The sequence below is a fragment of the Anas platyrhynchos genome, chromosome 7, assembly GCF_047663525.1.
Source record: "Anas platyrhynchos isolate ZD024472 breed Pekin duck chromosome 7, IASCAAS_PekinDuck_T2T, whole genome shotgun sequence".
Lineage (NCBI taxonomy): Eukaryota > Metazoa > Chordata > Aves > Anseriformes > Anatidae > Anas > Anas platyrhynchos.
This window is the reverse complement of record NC_092593.1, coordinates 21,351,594-21,369,019: the sequence shown is the minus strand read 5'-3', so window position 1 is coordinate 21,369,019 and position 17,426 is coordinate 21,351,594. Positions and strand designations below refer to the sequence as shown.

The 17,426-nt window shown below is 33.9% G+C and overlaps 1 protein-coding gene across 2 annotated transcripts in view; it reads left to right on the top strand.

Moving 5' to 3' along the window:
* METTL8 (methyltransferase 8, tRNA N3-cytidine) overlaps positions 1-17,426 on the top strand; it is a 116,517-nt gene that overhangs the window by 4,559 nt on the left and 94,532 nt on the right. For both annotated transcript variants that reach the window (XR_011810635.1, XM_072040954.1), the window contains exon 2: positions 3,579-3,636. Coding sequence is in view for 1 of the 2 variants with exons in the window: in XM_072040954.1 (XP_071897055.1) it covers positions 3,579-3,636 (58 nt within the window). In the remaining variant the exon portion in view is untranslated. The remainder of the gene's footprint in view (positions 1-3,578; positions 3,637-17,426) is intronic.

Genomic DNA, 17,426 nt, shown 5'->3' with positions numbered 1-17,426 from the left:
CTGTGTTCCTATGGTACTATGAGTAGAGGAGGAAAAAAACCCTGCTGTAATTCTTTGAATGAAACACCTTCCATGAAACAGCAATTGGGGATCTTATGCAGCTGTAGCGGTTTATAATTAACCCCTGCTTCTCTGCAAAAAATAATCACAATAAAAAAAACAGACACACAAAAATAATTCATCACCTATATTATGCTTGCAGAAAAAATATTTTTATCAGATTTTAAATTCATTTAATTTTAATAAAATAAATATATATGTTTATAGCTGTGGGAAGTCCATTAAGTTTACAGGAAATGGAATATGTTCACGTATTTAAAAATTCCTACGTGATAATGCAGCTTTTATTCTGCATTACGTATCCAAAGCACAGTATAACCTCTAAAATCTATTTTTTTATGGCCCTGTGACAAAAATTAAACATTATTTTTGTTAGCATTGCATATTAATACTAGCAAGCTCTGACATATATTTACAGATACTTATGTAGGATCAAAGCCTATTTACTGATGTTTTTATAATCAGTGGAAGTATGTGATATTTAAGCAATGCTCTAGTCAGGAGGCTTATTTTTTTTGTATAATTTAAATATAGTCATAACAGGAAGAAATATATAATTATTTAGTACTTGATAAGTGGCTGCAATTCAGAAGTAAGGAGAAAAATCCCTTATAGATGCTGACTCTCTCCATTGTGTATGTCTGCAGACAGTTACTGTCCAACCATTATGATATATTTACAGCCATTTAGAGTTCAAGATTAAATAAAAATGAAAATCCATTAGATTTTATCATTTTATCTTTTACTTACCATTTTATGTTTACTGATAAGTCAATCATTTTGTACAGTTTCTTCCTCAGAGAAAGCATCTTGTTCCTACTATGTAGGAAAATTGATCTTAAAATATAATATTTTTCCGTCTCTTGTCCTTCCTACAGAATCTTGGGGTCAAGTGTCTTAAGTTATGTCTTTTTCCTCCTTGAAATCAAGGAAGAAGTGTGTTGTAGCCAGTAGCTTTTGCCACTGATTCCTATTACAGACATGTCTTCAGTTTCTCTTAGTTTCAGTTTCTTAATAGTAGTGTAAAACTAACTATAATTATTTCAGTAACAATGTTTCTTACAGCTAAAGCTGTGTGAATTGATATTTGAAAGGTAGCTTTTTGAATGACAGGCATGATGTGTAATTTTGAGTATTACAAAAATCGTATCTCCGTGATCATAACTTCTTGAAAAGCAAAGAAATCAACAACTGAATAATATCTATATGATTTCTGAGCTTTTCTTCCTCCCACCTTTCACAAGGTGACTGAGGTACCCTCATGATACAGGTATGAGGTAAGGATGACACGTGTTATCCACACTTTTACAGGAGTTAACACCAAATCAGGGTTGCGCAGATATTCAAGTAAAAAAATGCACTTTCGACTCCTGGTTCCGTGATCAACTCAGAAAAACATACTAGTTTTCTTAAATACATATTAAAAAAATTTAAAAAATTAGAAGTAAACATTTTAAATGACTGAAAATCCTTATATTTTATGGTTAAAGGTGACCTTCCACCTTATAGGGTGTAGAAATAAGTATGGATCAGTGTTTGAACTCATGAAATGTACTAAAGCAAATTTTGTTCCTATTTCCATTGAGAAGGCAAATTACTTTTCATAGAAAAGGATCAAAAGCATCAGAGTGGATATGCAATGTTAATAATAGGAGGTGGGACAGTGAGGGTAGAAGAATTGATGGGACACTTACGGTTCAAGGAATTCAGCACTTTTCATTTATGCTGGAAAAAATGTAAATGATGTCACCCTTACCTCCTAGTGCAAAGTTATCAGACAGGCATCACTAAGTGCATCATGTATCTGACACTAAAATGGCTGAAATGTTATTTTCTTCTATTTCTTTTCTTTTGGAAATCTTACAATATCTTATTGCAAATGAAAAAAAATCCAGATATAATCGTGCAAGAGACAAAGATCTGGTGGTAGTCTCAATTCTGGATTATTGCTGTTATATCTCAAAGCTAATTGAAATCCAAGATGTAATGAGACACTGACAAATACCTTTCTGCCCCACTGAAAATGTAATCTTTTTGTTGAACGTTTTGTCCTAGTAAATTCCATCTGCAGCAGGAATAGGCATTTCGCATTTGAATCAAGAAGGTCAGTACTCTGGATCAGATGATACAGTATTCACTCCAGTTGCCTTTAAATGAAATTGATCCTTTACTGTGTTGAACATAAGACTGAATTTTTACACCTAATTATTTATTGTTTCATCTAGGTGAATTTGTAATGCTGACACTACTGTCACTTTTTTGATATATAGTGTGACAGCTCACTTAAAAGCCAGTTATTCCCTAGATAGCAATATATTTTAAATATTCAGTTGCATTTCTTTGGTAAATAAAAGAGTAAGATCACAGTGTTTTATTGATAATATATTTGATCATTTGATAGAATGAAACATTTGATAATGTTTTCCATGCTTTTGCAACAGTAAAGCAATAATTCTGTGAAACATGATTCAAACTTGTTTGAATAAACTTACTTCTATATATCTAGAAACTAACTGTAAAGTGTGTACTTAACATTTTGCTTATTTTACTTATGAATAATTTGAGAGACGCCACGAAGCTGAATGGCAATTGCAGTGTGGTAACTGTTATTTGGTGTTAAAACTTTAATTACCTCCCTTTGTGAATGTGGCTTGTTATTTTTTCTAATGTAAGGTAAATTATATTGCATGCATGTATAAAAACAGATTTTTTCCCCCTCTTTTGTTTTGACATGAGAATATGTGCTTAACATTTTCATTTCATATCAAGTGTGTGTCATATTTCTTAAGAAACATGGGAAGAGATCTCTGGCTGTGGAAAGGATAATGTGAAAGGCATAAATAGCAGCTAGTCTCTGCAGATATGTACCTGTTCGTATTTAAATCGATGGATGTTTCTTTGCTGACTGAATAGAAAGCAGGATGAAGTCCTCAACTCTTTCTGAAAATCAATTAGATGAGTTCCTAATAGCCTTTCATGCCTTTGAAAATCTCTCTCTAAATAACTGTTGGAAATCAATCAAATAGTAGAGTTCAATTTATCTAAATAAATTCCACAATATTGTGTAAAACTAAAGGAAATATCTTTAATTTACTAGCTTTTTTTATTTATCTAAAATATTAAGTCATATCCAGGGCTGTCAAATCCCCTTGTTTTATTTGCTGAAACATGCAGGACTCAATATGTTCATGTGGCTCTGTGTGTATGTGAATTGTCTCTGCACTGTGAAGAATAGGGCTAGTACTACGAAGCTGAGAGATGAGAAATTGCTATATTGGGCATTGGACTGAAACACATTTAAAATAGAGGTTTTATATGGTACAGTAACAATTGAAAATTCTGTGCGTCTTTCAAGAAAATGTTGGAGGTGCTTTTAGAAGTTTTATAACCAATACTAAATTTGTCTGTTCAGTAATAGTGAATAACCTAAAATATTATCATTAAGGAAGACTAAACAAAAAGTAAAAACTGTGGCTCATTCTGATTTGAATTTATCTTGACTTTTCCATTTTTCCCAGGAGATTCAGCGACGGCCAAAAACTTCACAACAGAAGCTGGCAAATGTTGCAGCATAAGGTTTGCATAAAGTTAATTTTTCTATTTCTTCCCTATTGGCCTACTGTATTCCAGGGTCAATAATCTGTTTCCTTAAACTGCATTGCTGTTAGGTGTTATATTGACCTTGAGATCATATAATGCTGTGTTATATATTATGCTACTCTGTGCTATGTTTACATAGAGAACAGCATAGTATTTTGAAATCTTAGCTGGTTTTATGCCTGTATAGACTTAAAATTACAACATCAACATCTATTTTATGTGGTTAAGATACATTTACATAAATGAGATACATTAATGATTATATAAATTAAAATCCTATAATGTATGGAGTATATCAATGCATGCATGTAATACATACATAAATTATTAATAATTAATATAACACAGATACTGAGGTTATTACTTTTACATTTTAAGAAACTCAGATAGTGAGTCAAGTCCAAAGATACTTTAAATACCTTATGACTTTAATACAAACAGAGAAGAAAGAAGCTCCATGAAGAATTTCAAAACAGTTTTCTGAAGTGGTATTTCAGGAGTTATCATATATTACTTAATTATTAGGAGGAGAAGAATAATAAATATGAATGGAAATAAGGAACTCGTAATTGGTAACTATTTAATAAAAACAACTATGTGAGTATGTATTAGCCAAATATATGCAGTTTGTGGAAACTACTGAATACATTCTCTTCAAACTGAAAGTGGTAAAATTGGACCTTTATTCTGAGAACAAGCATGAAATACTAGCCTTGAGATAATTGTTTCGGAAAGTTATTTTAAGCTAATGAAAACAAGGTCATACAATAAAGGTGCCATTTCAACCATATAATAGTAATAAAATCAGCTAATGCAGAAGTGCATTCTGGCAAGAATAAATAAGAATTGCAAAGACTGATATGGCCAGTATGGAATACAGAAATGTATCCAAGTGAGTAAACATCAAATGAAGGATTATTCCCACTTGTGAAGAATCCATTCCAGCAGGAAATTGAACCATGGACTATTGCATCTGAAATTAGTAGGACTCCCTAGAGTGCTAAGAGGGAATCTGCAGGTTCTGTCATTGGTAGGCCAAAGATCTCTGTGCTGTACTGTAGTGCACAAAAGTATATGTCCCTCGGATTTCCTGTTTAGTCAAAGGTCTCATCTTAGAATGCTAATCAGAGCTCTGTGTTCTGTGTTTTCAAATGTGTAGGCTAAGTTCTCTATCCTGTTGTTTAGTGTTTGAACACAAGAAAGAAGATCTGATTATCTGAATGTTGTAAGATCAAAAATAGTGTCATATTCTGAAATGACTTAAAAGGAAAATAGAAGTTTCTAAAATGCTATAAAATGTACAAGCTTGCAGTAGTAACAGCATCAGAAAAAGAGAAAGGATAAGCACTGAAGGAAAAGTATTTTGTTTCATGTTTTGTTTGAAGTGGAAAGAGGCTATCCAAAGCAAATAACCAGACCTGTGAAACTAAGTGTCAGAAGACTGGCAAGGTGTGGAGGAGGGATATTTTGAACCTCAGAATAAAGACATTAGGTATACATCAAAATTGATTTTGTACTGAAGGACCTGCCAAAATGATGGTGCTAGAATATATTGATGCAGTAATATCCTAAATATATTGCGTATGTCTCAAACAATTTCCAGAACACTACTCTAGCACACTACAGAGCAAATAAATTATTCACGGATAATGAGTTGAAAAGAGAAAATATTTTCATATACTTTTGTTAATATGGTATAAAACCCAGAAAGAACTGCTGAACAAGGTATTGAAAAATTGGATACTTTTAACAAGACTGTGAGAGTCAGAAACAATGTTAATAATGTATGTATAATATCTGCCATAAAAATAAAAGCTTTTGTACTTGAAGACCTGAGCCTAATAATTCAAAATATATGTATTTTAACTGTTGTCATAGAGACAGGAGATAAGTAAGTGCAGATAAAATCATGAAATCATTATTTCTCTCAAACTGACTCTGAGTTTGGGTTACCAAGGGAAATTACTTTGGAGTTTGATTTTGTAGCTAAAATGAACTCCAAGAACTATGATAACTTCAACAGTAAATTATGTATATTCAGCCATGCAAAGAAAAAAGAGTCCTAGCACATCTCAAATGGATATAAATGAAGACATGCAAAGTCAACAGTCCCTTTGGAAACTGCAGTCAAACAACACAACCGTGTAGTACTTGGATATCATTTTTGCTTGGAAAAGGATTGCATTTGAGCAACCTGGTTTAGTGGTAGATGTTCCTGCCCATGGCAGGGGGTTTGGAATTAGATGATCTTTAAGATCCCTTCCAACCCAAACCATTCTATGATTCTTTAATTATGAGATTCTAAGTCTCTGGACTTAAGAGGTAATGTGGTATATAGTAATGATACTACAAAGGACTCTACAATTTTATTGGATTTTCTCGTTGACTTTGTATTAGCGGTGGGCTCACTGTTGTATATTATAATTTCCAGGAAAGTGTCTGGCTAGTGTCCTAGCTAAACTAGTTCTCACTATGCACACCCATTCTCAGCTGTATTCCCTTCTTTAATTGGACTGCGTGTTTGTATGCTCATGTGAAGCACTGGATCAGTCTTTTAGTAGTTTACCATGTAACCCTGCATCCAATCATATTAGCTTGATGAATGAGGAAGATTTTAGTCAGAGAGGTCACAGAAGTTCTTCTGTCCATGTGCTTATTCTTAGCTTATTCTTACTGCACGATAGGATATGTTAATTTCATCCGTTTTCACGAAGTTTTCACTGCATGGACCTAGAGAGAACATGTATGTACAGCATTAGGACTATTCTGTTAATTTTGCAAGCCTTCATAACTTCATTATTTTCAATGCTGTGTCCAAATGTGTAATACTAGTGGATTAGAGCTTGTCACACACAAACCTGTCCTAACATTTTTGAAGAATCTGACTTCTTAGCAGAATATCCCAGCAACCAGAACTGTTTAGAAGGGTCCAGTTAAGGTATGGTTAAGAATTTTTGCCAGCCTTTAATGAAAAAACATTGTTATAAAACTTGCAGTAACAGCTAGGAAACATAAAAATATGTTCAAGGTGATGAAAACAAAATTGGTATGTCCTCTGACATCAGATGATATGTGATTTGATTATATATCCAGAAAGAAAGCTTCATATTTATGACAGCTACATTTTCAGTAATGCAATAATGAATTGCAGCATATCCTTCCAGTGCTTTTTGACCCAATGAAACATAAGGGATTTTTCATTTTGTTTATTCTGTAACAAATGGCTGCGTGTGTGTGATAACACTGTAATAAACAGCATTGGTTTGTGCGATGTTAATGAAAAATCTCATCCGGAAAGTATGTTTATTTCAAGCAGATCAGATGTATTCATGATTTCATCTTTGGAGTGATGTGCAGACACTTGTACTGTAGAAATGTAGGCCTGATCACTTTAGACCTTCAGTCATAGTTGAAGTCAATATTGACAGTTGAAGTCAGTATTTGGTAACTTATTTACAATACTCAGTTAAAAAGTCTTATTCTTATTATTTTGTATGTATTGCACACATAAATAGGGGCCCTAGTCAGGAACAAGGGCTGTCCTATACAATGGATTATACAAATAGAAAGTGAAAAGATGCTGAAAGAAACTGAAGGTTTGTAAAATTCAGGTAAAAAACTGGTTGGACTAAGGTGTATACAGGTTAGTACAGAAAAAGAAAAAGAGTATTGGCTGGTATGATAGATAGTGATTTCATGATATCAGTGATTGAAAGCATTGCAAACTTTTGGGGAAGTGTCATGGAATTGGACAGTTTTAATGGAAGTGCTCCAGAGAGGTTGAAAAACTGGATCCTAACAGTGTAGGCAACTACTTACTGTGTCATGATGAGTAAGCAACACTGTAATGATGGCAAATAACTGTATCTTTTGTATAGTTTTTTAAAAACTTTTTTACAAGTAGAATACAAGGATGAGTACTCAAAAACTGGCAGAAGCTAAGCCATGCTTAAATGCATGCTAAAAACACATAAGGGGCAGTTGTGCAGAGTAACCATATCTCATTAAGCAGATACGTCCTTAAAAGAATTAACTGAAGTCCTTAACTGAATTTTATACTTTTAAAACAACAGAAATTAATTACTGTCTTCCATTTAGAAGAACAGTCAGTTCCATCAGTGCAAACAAATGATTGCACTTAAAACTGCCTTGATAGTTACCTCTACCAACCTTTATTATAGGTGGTACGTAAAGGAAAAAACAAAACAAAACAAAAAAAACTTTCACTTTCAAAGTCAATCTTGAGGTGAAGGGTTAAGAGAAAATCTTTTTTATGTAAACAGTAGATGTACTGGGTTTATGTCCTTGAAATATGGACAGTAGTTATAAAACCCCTCTATGTCTTTATTTCAGAGGAAGAATGCAGCTGCACAATAATGTATTAAAAAAACATTTCAGAGTAAAATGCATGCTGAAATCCAAGTGATGTCATTTGTCTTATAATTTTGACACTAAGCAAAAAAAAAAAACTTCAATAATAATTTTGGTTTTGAACCAATGATCTTAATATGTCCCTTCTCTCAATGTGTTTGACAAAAAACCAACCAACCAACCAAACAAACAAAAAAAACAAACACAAAAACAACCAAATGTACCATCAGACAAAAAGTCCTTAATTGGTTTGTAACCCAGCACATCATGAAAGCTCTAACAGTTATGTTCTGTGGCTGCAGTTTGACTTTGAATGTAAATGCTCAAGCTTTTGGTAGTCCATTGCTTACACAGTGCTGCAGCTGTATAAAATTACTTACAATGTCAGCAGGAACTGCAGATGCACATGGGATGTTGGGGTGGACATGGATCTCAGTGACCTGCGGAAGAGGGTGAACAGTAGCATCTTCAGGTCAGTTTCTGGAGTTTTTATGATTGTAATAGCCCATATCCATTTGTCTTTATCTGCATACACTCGCACATACACACTCAGTAGTCAAGGCATGTCCTTTTTATAAAAACCTTTATGTTGCACAATTATGCCATTTCTAAACTATTTAGGTAGTATCTATCAACCGGGAAGATACACATTAAAGAGAAATCTTCATGCTTCCAGAAGGAGGAACAGAACTCTTCTGTTGTGAAAGCCAGCTGCATGTGCGTTTCTACAGTTGTTTATACAGTAGGTGGTGATTTATTAGGCCATTATTATGTGTGTAATAGTCCAAAATAAAAGGTGATTTGACACTTGGCAAAAATAATAGATTTAGCGCATTCTATGTTTGCTGATAACTTTAAAACCTTAAAAAGTGTTCATCCATAGATTTTGGATCATGACAAACTGATGGCTTGAATGATTGTAGGGATAGAACCTCCAATTTTATATACATGTGTATGATGCATATTGCAATATTTTTATTTACACAAAATCAGAAAAAAATGGTCTACAGAATGCATGCCTATCTCCCACAAATCAGCTAGTGCCAGCCATACACACCTGCACAGCTGTGTGTTATTTTTTTTGTTCTAAGAGATGTCTAAACTCAAAGTAGATAGGCAGAGTTCCTATAGCTACTCTTCACTTAGCTACTCCTTTTATACATGGATACAGATAGGAATTGTAATTGTATGTGTTTAAACATGGCTGTTCTAAGGAAGTAATCAAAATGTCTGTACAAAATAAGAGAGAAAAAGGGCAAGCATAATGTGGAGTCACATTTTGCTTTTCAAATGTTAATAAAGAAGGGGAAAAGCAGAAAATCTTTATTTTTAAATGATTTTTCAGACTTAATTGGTTAAAAAACCTTCAGGTATGAAAATGTATTCAATTCAAAGCAGTCCAATTTTCCATTTCAAATAACTATATTATTGCAGCATCCTTAGATCAACAAAAAGGTGGAAAAACTTGACTGCCAAAAAATTATATGAGCCAAGGGAAATATTTTGCTATATAAGGCTGTGAAAGCTAGTTATGTAAAAAAAATTCCACCAGCAAGAACAAGAAACAGTACAGCAAACAACTAGATAGGTACTGAGATGTGTAAAAGGAAAATAAAGTGTAATGTTTCCCCTGTTGGCAGGGGAAGAGAAAAATGAGACAGAGATTGACAGTCCAGGGCATTTCATGAGCTGTTGGAAGAACGAATCTCTGTTAAAAGAAGGCATGTCCTGCCAGAGATAAGATACTTCGGTCATACAAAGCAAAACCAAATGCTCTAAAACTAATATAGATTGATCTGGTTAACCAGTGATATTTACATAATTAATTGATACAGCACCATTTCATCTCTTTAAATTTCCAGTTGTATAGATGACCGATGTCGATGATAATGATAGAGGAAGAAGGCATTATATACTGTTATAAACTCATGTTTACCTCCAAGGTATTTTTCCCCTGAATGAAACAGCACACAATAATTTCATGAAGATATCCTTTCAGTATATGTTTATTTATTTATTCTTTATTATGAAGTATAGGAGCAATGTCCTCTTCATTTTGCAAAATATAGCTTAATAGGACTCAGTTACTCAGTTAATAAATCAGTAGCAGTCTGGAATGCTGGTAAGATGCCAGTGAGGCTTACGGTTTTCCACTTGAAATCCAATTTGCACATACATTTAAGGGTTTTGGCATTTTTTTTTTTAATATTTTATAGGAAAGCATTATATTTCTAGCTAGTTTCCACCAATGTGCTATATAAATAGTTACATATACTGTCCTTCCCTCTCCTCCCCTCCCCTGGCTGTATTGCTAAATGTAATCATGGCTTGCGTAGTTACTTTAAAAAAAAAAAAAAAAATCTCATTTTTACAGGTTTCTGGGTTGGGTTGAAATAGGATCTAATGTTCTGATGAATTGGCTTTCATCTTCATCACCTCCCTGACTTTTGCTGCAAGTATAGAAAAGAAATGCTGGCAGGTTCATACTAGTCCTGCACTGAAACACATGAATAAATGAAAATGGCCAAAGGAAGTACTGGAAAGAAAGTGACCTGTTATCCTGTTACAAAGTCAGTTTTATTCCAAATCTTTACAAAACGGGGAAAAAAAAAAAGTTTTATTTTTTTCAGATGAAAACAAGTCCTACAGCCACCTTTATCATAAATAGGATACTTTTATATTGTACTTTGCAAGGAAAATGGCAACTTGTTTTGCCTCTACACTGAGCATGCTGGGCTCTTGGAACATAATGAATATGGAGACAGTTTGAGCTAGCGGTGACAAGCCCACGTTACTAATAGGTTAAGCTTGGTTATAGTCCTATGTAGGGGTGTAAAGTGACTCTTCTGTGTATTCAGTTTGGCAAGGTGTTTTTTTTTTTCATTTTGGACAGAAGAATGAACATTTTTTCCCTTATGATCTGCCTTTTTGATATGCAAATTCCCTGTTCAGCTTCATAGAAAATATGATAAGCTGACTTGGTCATAATTATAAATAACTATATAGAAGAAAAACAGCTGACTAGTAGAGAATCCTTTAGTTACCAGGAAAAAACCATAAAATCCAATGATTAAAAGTTGAAAGTAGATAAATTGAAATTATAAATTTGGTACAAAAAATATTCATTACGATTTGGATCAATGTATCTCCTAGAATATAGGAGAAATATTCTATCACCTAAATTATTCAGCTGGCAGGGGTTTTGCTGTATAGCTGAAGCACATTTTGTGAATTGACGCAGGAATTGCTATTCAAAGGCCAACCTTTGAGTTCTAGGAGGCTAGAATAGTTCACAGGAGCTGGATTTTAGTCTTTAGTCTCTGAATTCCTGGTGAGAGTTCTTGCCCTGAATTTTGTCATTAGAAATCTTATTAGCCAACCACAGAAAACAGAGAGGGGAGAAATAAGGGCACCTGTTGTTCCCCGTAGTTCTCTGCCCACCAAAGAGAAATTAAAAACAACAACAACAACAACAAAACAAAACATAAACATGACATAGTAGGAGGTAGTAAAGTAAATAAATGATTTTGAAACAGAAAAACTACTTTCTAAAAGGGGGAGGATAAAACCCCAAAACAAATATCCATTTACTGGAGAAAAAAAAAAAAGTTCCAGAAGGTAAATCACTAATGAGTCTGCCATAATCCTTGTGGTAATTTTGTAGGCTTGTATCCTGTTACTAGGGTTTTCTTCAAAAATAATTGTGTGTTCTGGGGAGTCTCAATGGAACGGAGGGTTCATGAAGTTTTTGGGCAGTACCAACTGCTCAGCTAAACATCTAAACTCCTGGAAGGTTGTCTAAAGTCCACATAGTCTATAGTCCAATGCAAGGCTTTACTAAAATTTCTATTCAAGAAACACAGAGCAAAGATAATCTTTAGCATATGCAAAAATATCAAGCAATTATTGTCAATGGCCCTAAGATGATGTTTTACTTCAAAATATACCTGATGAAAATTCTGCAGGTGATAATTGAGTATCTCAAATATGTTGCTATTACCTAGCAGCAAGACCAGTATTACAACAGGTGCAACATTATTAAAGGGTCGGTTATCTGTAATAATTAAATTTCATGAAAGAATCATAACTTGGCAATCAACAGCGGGCAAAAACATAAAATCAGTCATTCTAGTTAGACAATTTGACTTTGATATCAGGATAAACTGTTGTCCAGGCAATTAAATGAAGAAAAAGGCAACGATAGGAATTCTTACCTATTCTTAATTTTTCCATTATATATGCCTAATTCAGGAACTCTAGAATATTTACCTAGGTATACTGTCTTCTACTTCTCCTAATTGCTGGATTTTTAAATATTTAGATTTTGAGACTAAATGGATAATATATTTTTTTCTCTCTCTCTCTTTTTTTTTTTTTTTGCTTACTGCCTAATTGTGTGATTTAATTTTATTTATTCACTGTAATTTGGAAAATGACTAATAACTTGACTAATAACATCTGTTAATAATTACATTTCAAAACCTACACCCTGTCAGTGCTAAACTTCCTCAAACTGCCTTCTGCCCCTGGTATTTACTGTACTGTTACTACAGAGTCTTGCTTTGTTCATGAATTTCCATGTGTTGTGATTCAGGCATATGTCAGTATCTTAAAACATTGCATTTTCCATAGGTACTGTATGACTAACAAAAGAAAACAGTCTGAAAACATAAATGATTTGATTTAGCGCAAGCCTGCCGTATAAGGAAAAATCTTACCTATTGTTTTAACATTCAGAGCATGTCATCTAAAACCAAAGGATGTGCAAAAGGCAATGCATTGCTAAAATAGCCGCAATAGTGCACATTTCTACAACCGCTCTTTTCTCTCTGTCAGAGAATCCTGCATATAAGGCAAGTCTCCACCTGGCAAATTATGACAGTTTTCCTCAATTACACATCTCTTACAAGATGCACCATGATCAACTCTATCTAAAAAGAGTATATTGTTTCCATTATAGTTGGACATTTACATTAAAACACAAATAGTTTATTTGCTCATCTGTCTTCCTGGCTTGAGGCCAGTAGCTTTCCTGTTTTTTATTAGGTGCAGCATAATCTAAAATAGAATCTGAATAAAATAATTGACCAAGAATGTAGCTCCAGATAATATTGTCCGTGTGCCCTACTCTGTCTTTCCCTTTTTGTCTCTCCCTAGGGGAAAAGCAGTTATCTTCCTTATGTTAAATCCAGTTTTTCTCCACAGCTATCATGTAAATCTTGGCATCAGTCTCACAGCAGAATAGAAAGTCAAATCAGCAGGAAACTTCCACATAAGAGCAACAGGCAGCCCCAGGAGGAAAAAAACCTAACAACCCAACAACAAAAAAACCACCACCAACAACAAAAATATCCTCTCAAACTCTTCCATTTATTTTCTCTCAAAAATAAGAGTTCTACTCATTAAAACACTCCAATTTTCTTGTGATTTTTAAGATAATATGCCTTCAGAGAATAACATTGTTCAGCAGACTTGCCAGCCTTCCAAGGCGTTTTATTTCAAAGCCTTTTTCGGAATAAACAAATCTGTAAAGAGAACAAATTGATGTTTCTGCTTTTCCTAGTGTTCTGCATACAGGCCATACAAGCTGTCTTCTCTCAAAATGGGTCAAGCCTTAAATTACTGATTTAAAGTAACAAAAAAATTGTTGTGTGTAGCTGTTGGGATGGATTTTGCATATTTTTCCTAAAGACAAACTTTAAAGCCACAAAAAAATATTTTGAGTTCTTTATTATGACAGTTCTACATATTCAAAAATATTACTATCAATTTTATTATGGGTACTTTTAATGTTTAGAGGTATGGAAAAGGAAAATAAGTATAATACAAATAACTACCATATAAGCATAATGACAACATAATGAATCCAGAAGTGTGGTTTGTAATTGAATTTGAACGTACTGGACTGATGTACAAAACATCTTTGTATCCAGTTACTACATTCCGCAAGAGCTTACTTTAGCATGAATTAGTTCTTTAAGCTATTACGAACTATCTTACTTGTACTAAACTTGATTTGTCCTCCTCAAAGTGAGAGAACGATTTACCAAGGTTATAAAATACAGAATGCATACTTAGATATAAAGATTGTTTATCACCTTTTAATGTAGGAAGTAGGCCTGGGCATTGCTGTGAAGAAGAGCTCAAAGCATGCACAAGTGCAGTCAGATCCCTTGTTAGGGGGGTTCCTGTATTCTTTCTGGGTTGGCACCTGAGTGACAATTGAAAATTCCCTAGTCATAGGGAATGACAAATCACGTTACGGAGAATCAGAATTACACTGAATTTTGCCACTAAATTGACCTAAACACGAATACTTAACTTTGTGGATAACCACAGTGCTCTGCCTATGTCAGCACTCCCACTGGTCTAACAGTAAGAGTCAAAACATCTTGCAGCATGGACAGGCTGAGAGGAGAAGTAAGCAATTAGATCAGGAAGTAGCACCAGTGCCACATGTCCCAAATAGCTTTCAGTGGTTTGAGATATTCAGTAGAATATATCAGAAACATGCTTACAAAGCCAGTATCCACAAATAGAGTAAATTAAGAACAGAAACTGTTAGCATAGATCAGAGGGGAGAACATTACTTTTTGATGATTTGAAATCCAAACTGGCATTAATGTTCATTTTTTTTCTGGGCCAAATTTAATATAAGACTACAAAATCAAGTGGCAGAAGTTAGTTTCATTTTTTTCCCCCCTACTTCTTGCTACTTTTGTATCTTTTTTATGAGCTTCTCCCTAAACTTTCATGCTCTCATTCTTTTTATTGCTTCTTTTAATTAAGCTTCTACTGGCACAGGAGTTACAAACAGCAGTTTAAGAAATCTGTAGAGCAGCATATATTTTCCAGTATCAGAGGGATGAAGAAATATCATATTTCAATTGTCCCATATAAGTGAATATAAAAATAAATATATACATTATGATATGATTGTGTGTTTTACGTCTACTAAACTTGAAATTTTATTTTAAAGCAGATGACTCATTGTATCATCTAAAGCAGGGATAGACTAGCATCTGCCAACAGCCATTGTGGTAGTGCTTGCCACCTAGTGGATTAGTGCTTGTGTACACGTATAATGAGAAAAACCATCTGCTACGAGAGTGTTTGCAAATCTGCATATTTAATAATATCCTGCAGACTTTTTGTACAGCTGGATGGAATTGTATTTTGAATGAAATACCGTTGAATATTGAAATTTAAATTGCAAACATTTTAGTATTTTTTATCTATTTTCTTACAGCTGTATTTATACCTATTGCTTGACCTAATTTGTGATGGGCAAAAGATGGACTTCCTTTGTGTTTGTTGTAGTTCATAGACTTTAAATAACATACCAGTTGGTCTAGTAAAAGACTTGAGAGTCCAGAGTCAGTAATTTTGCTGACTTAAAGACAGTGGAAAAGACATGTATAGTACCTACAGCCTCAGCTTAATGCCCCGTTTTTAAAATCTTTTGATGTTATGCCATAGCCTTTGATTTAAATAGGCATGGTACATTCTCCTCCAATCAAGGACAAACTGAAATGAAAAATGATATGTTTGCATAATGTAGGTTTTAAAAGGCATCAATGCCTTTTACTTGTAAAATTTACTTCTACAATGCCATATCTTACTACAAAATGCCTGTCTTAATAGAAGGAATTTCACCCATTTGTGGAGTAGAATATAGCATTTTTTCAACTCCCCTGAACACGAGTATATTTTAGGAGAAGGTGCATCTAATATTACACCAGAATAAAGGTACAACAGAAGAAAGTGAAACAGAATGAAAATTATGACCAAAATTTAAAATTTGATCAGTATATAGTGGTTATTTTTTTATTATTATTTTTTTTTAATAGCAGAAAAGAACAGTGAAGTCTACAGCACATATAACTCCTCAGATTAGTTGTAGGATGAGATTCCACATTTATCTGTATAGCAGAAACCTTAGTTATGAAGTTTAACCTTTTTATTTAATGCAGTTGTTTGGCATTGCTACTATTCAGCAAATACACAGGTGGTTGAATTAGATCCATAGTGAATGAATGATTTTACTGGGACTTAGCCTTAGACTTTTTGAAGAAGAGTCATATAATTAAGAGATCTAAATAATGCTTAAGATTAAAATAGTAGAGTATATAGTGTAAAGTAAATCCACCTAGAACTTCATTGCTTTGTCATTGACCATGGCCTGAATTTCTGTGCCTGAAGAACCAGTTTGCACATTTCAGAGGCAGGGTGGGAGCCAAGTAGTCAGTACACATGGCCATGGATGCAACCGTAAACTCAAGCCTCAAGCTGACATGTATTGGTTGGTAGTTTGCAATGACCACAAGTGTCAAACCTGAGCTAATTGAAATTTATACTAGTTGTTTCTTCTTCTGTCAGAGCTAGCTTATTTTTTTTGAGTTCTGTTATCTGCATTGAGTAACTGGATTTTCTCATTTTACCTCCCCTCTTCTACAAGTTGCATTACTTGGAGTGGTTTTCATCCATTTTGTTGACCCATACTTATCTCTTCCTATGTTGTAATTTACTCTTTATTACATCCCACTAGTCTTAAAGAGATCAAAGGTGTTGCTCATACCATAATACAATGCAAAAAATCTGTATATAAGGATTCCATCATATATTTGCAGAAAACACGCCTGCACACAAATGCAGTCCCCCCCCCCCCCCCCAACTTTGATTCCTCTCTTTTAAGTGTGAATATAATTCAGCTTGTATTGAATTTTGAAATGACCAACATACTGAGAAGATATAGAGTATTTTATCAGAAAGGCCCTCCAGCAGAAGACAGTTAAGAGAAGTTATCAGATACAGGGAATTGGTTTGAATGCAGCAAAATGAGGTTTGACTACAGCAAGTATTCTGTTGTAGTAATGATTGTAACAGTATTTTTTTACTCCTCCATGATTGTGATCATGTTAGAAAGGTTTAGCAAACAAATGTACATGTATGATATCCAGGAGTAATGAGTTTATGCTTTACACTCTGAGAAGATTTTCCAATTACTCTTAACCAAAGTCAAGAACATACTTTAATTCTTACTTTGTTGCAGATCTGGTCATACAGATGGTTTTGTTATTTATAGCATTTTATGATCAATAACCTATTGATGAGTAACTTGATGTGTGGATACATTTTTATATGTATGCGTATATCATTTCTCAGTTTGGGTCAGAACATTCTGTGAGTTCACAACATCTGCTCTGTGTTGTTTGCCTGTTGCTATGTGTCTGAGGGTATTTGGATCTTACAGCATGTTATGTGACCATTTAACAGTCATACATCAGAATTTATGATCTTTCCTTATTTGCAATGGCAATCTCATGCCTGAGGATATTTTTTCCCCTCTTACAACTGCTATGGGAAAGTTCTAGTATCATCACGAGGTGTAATAC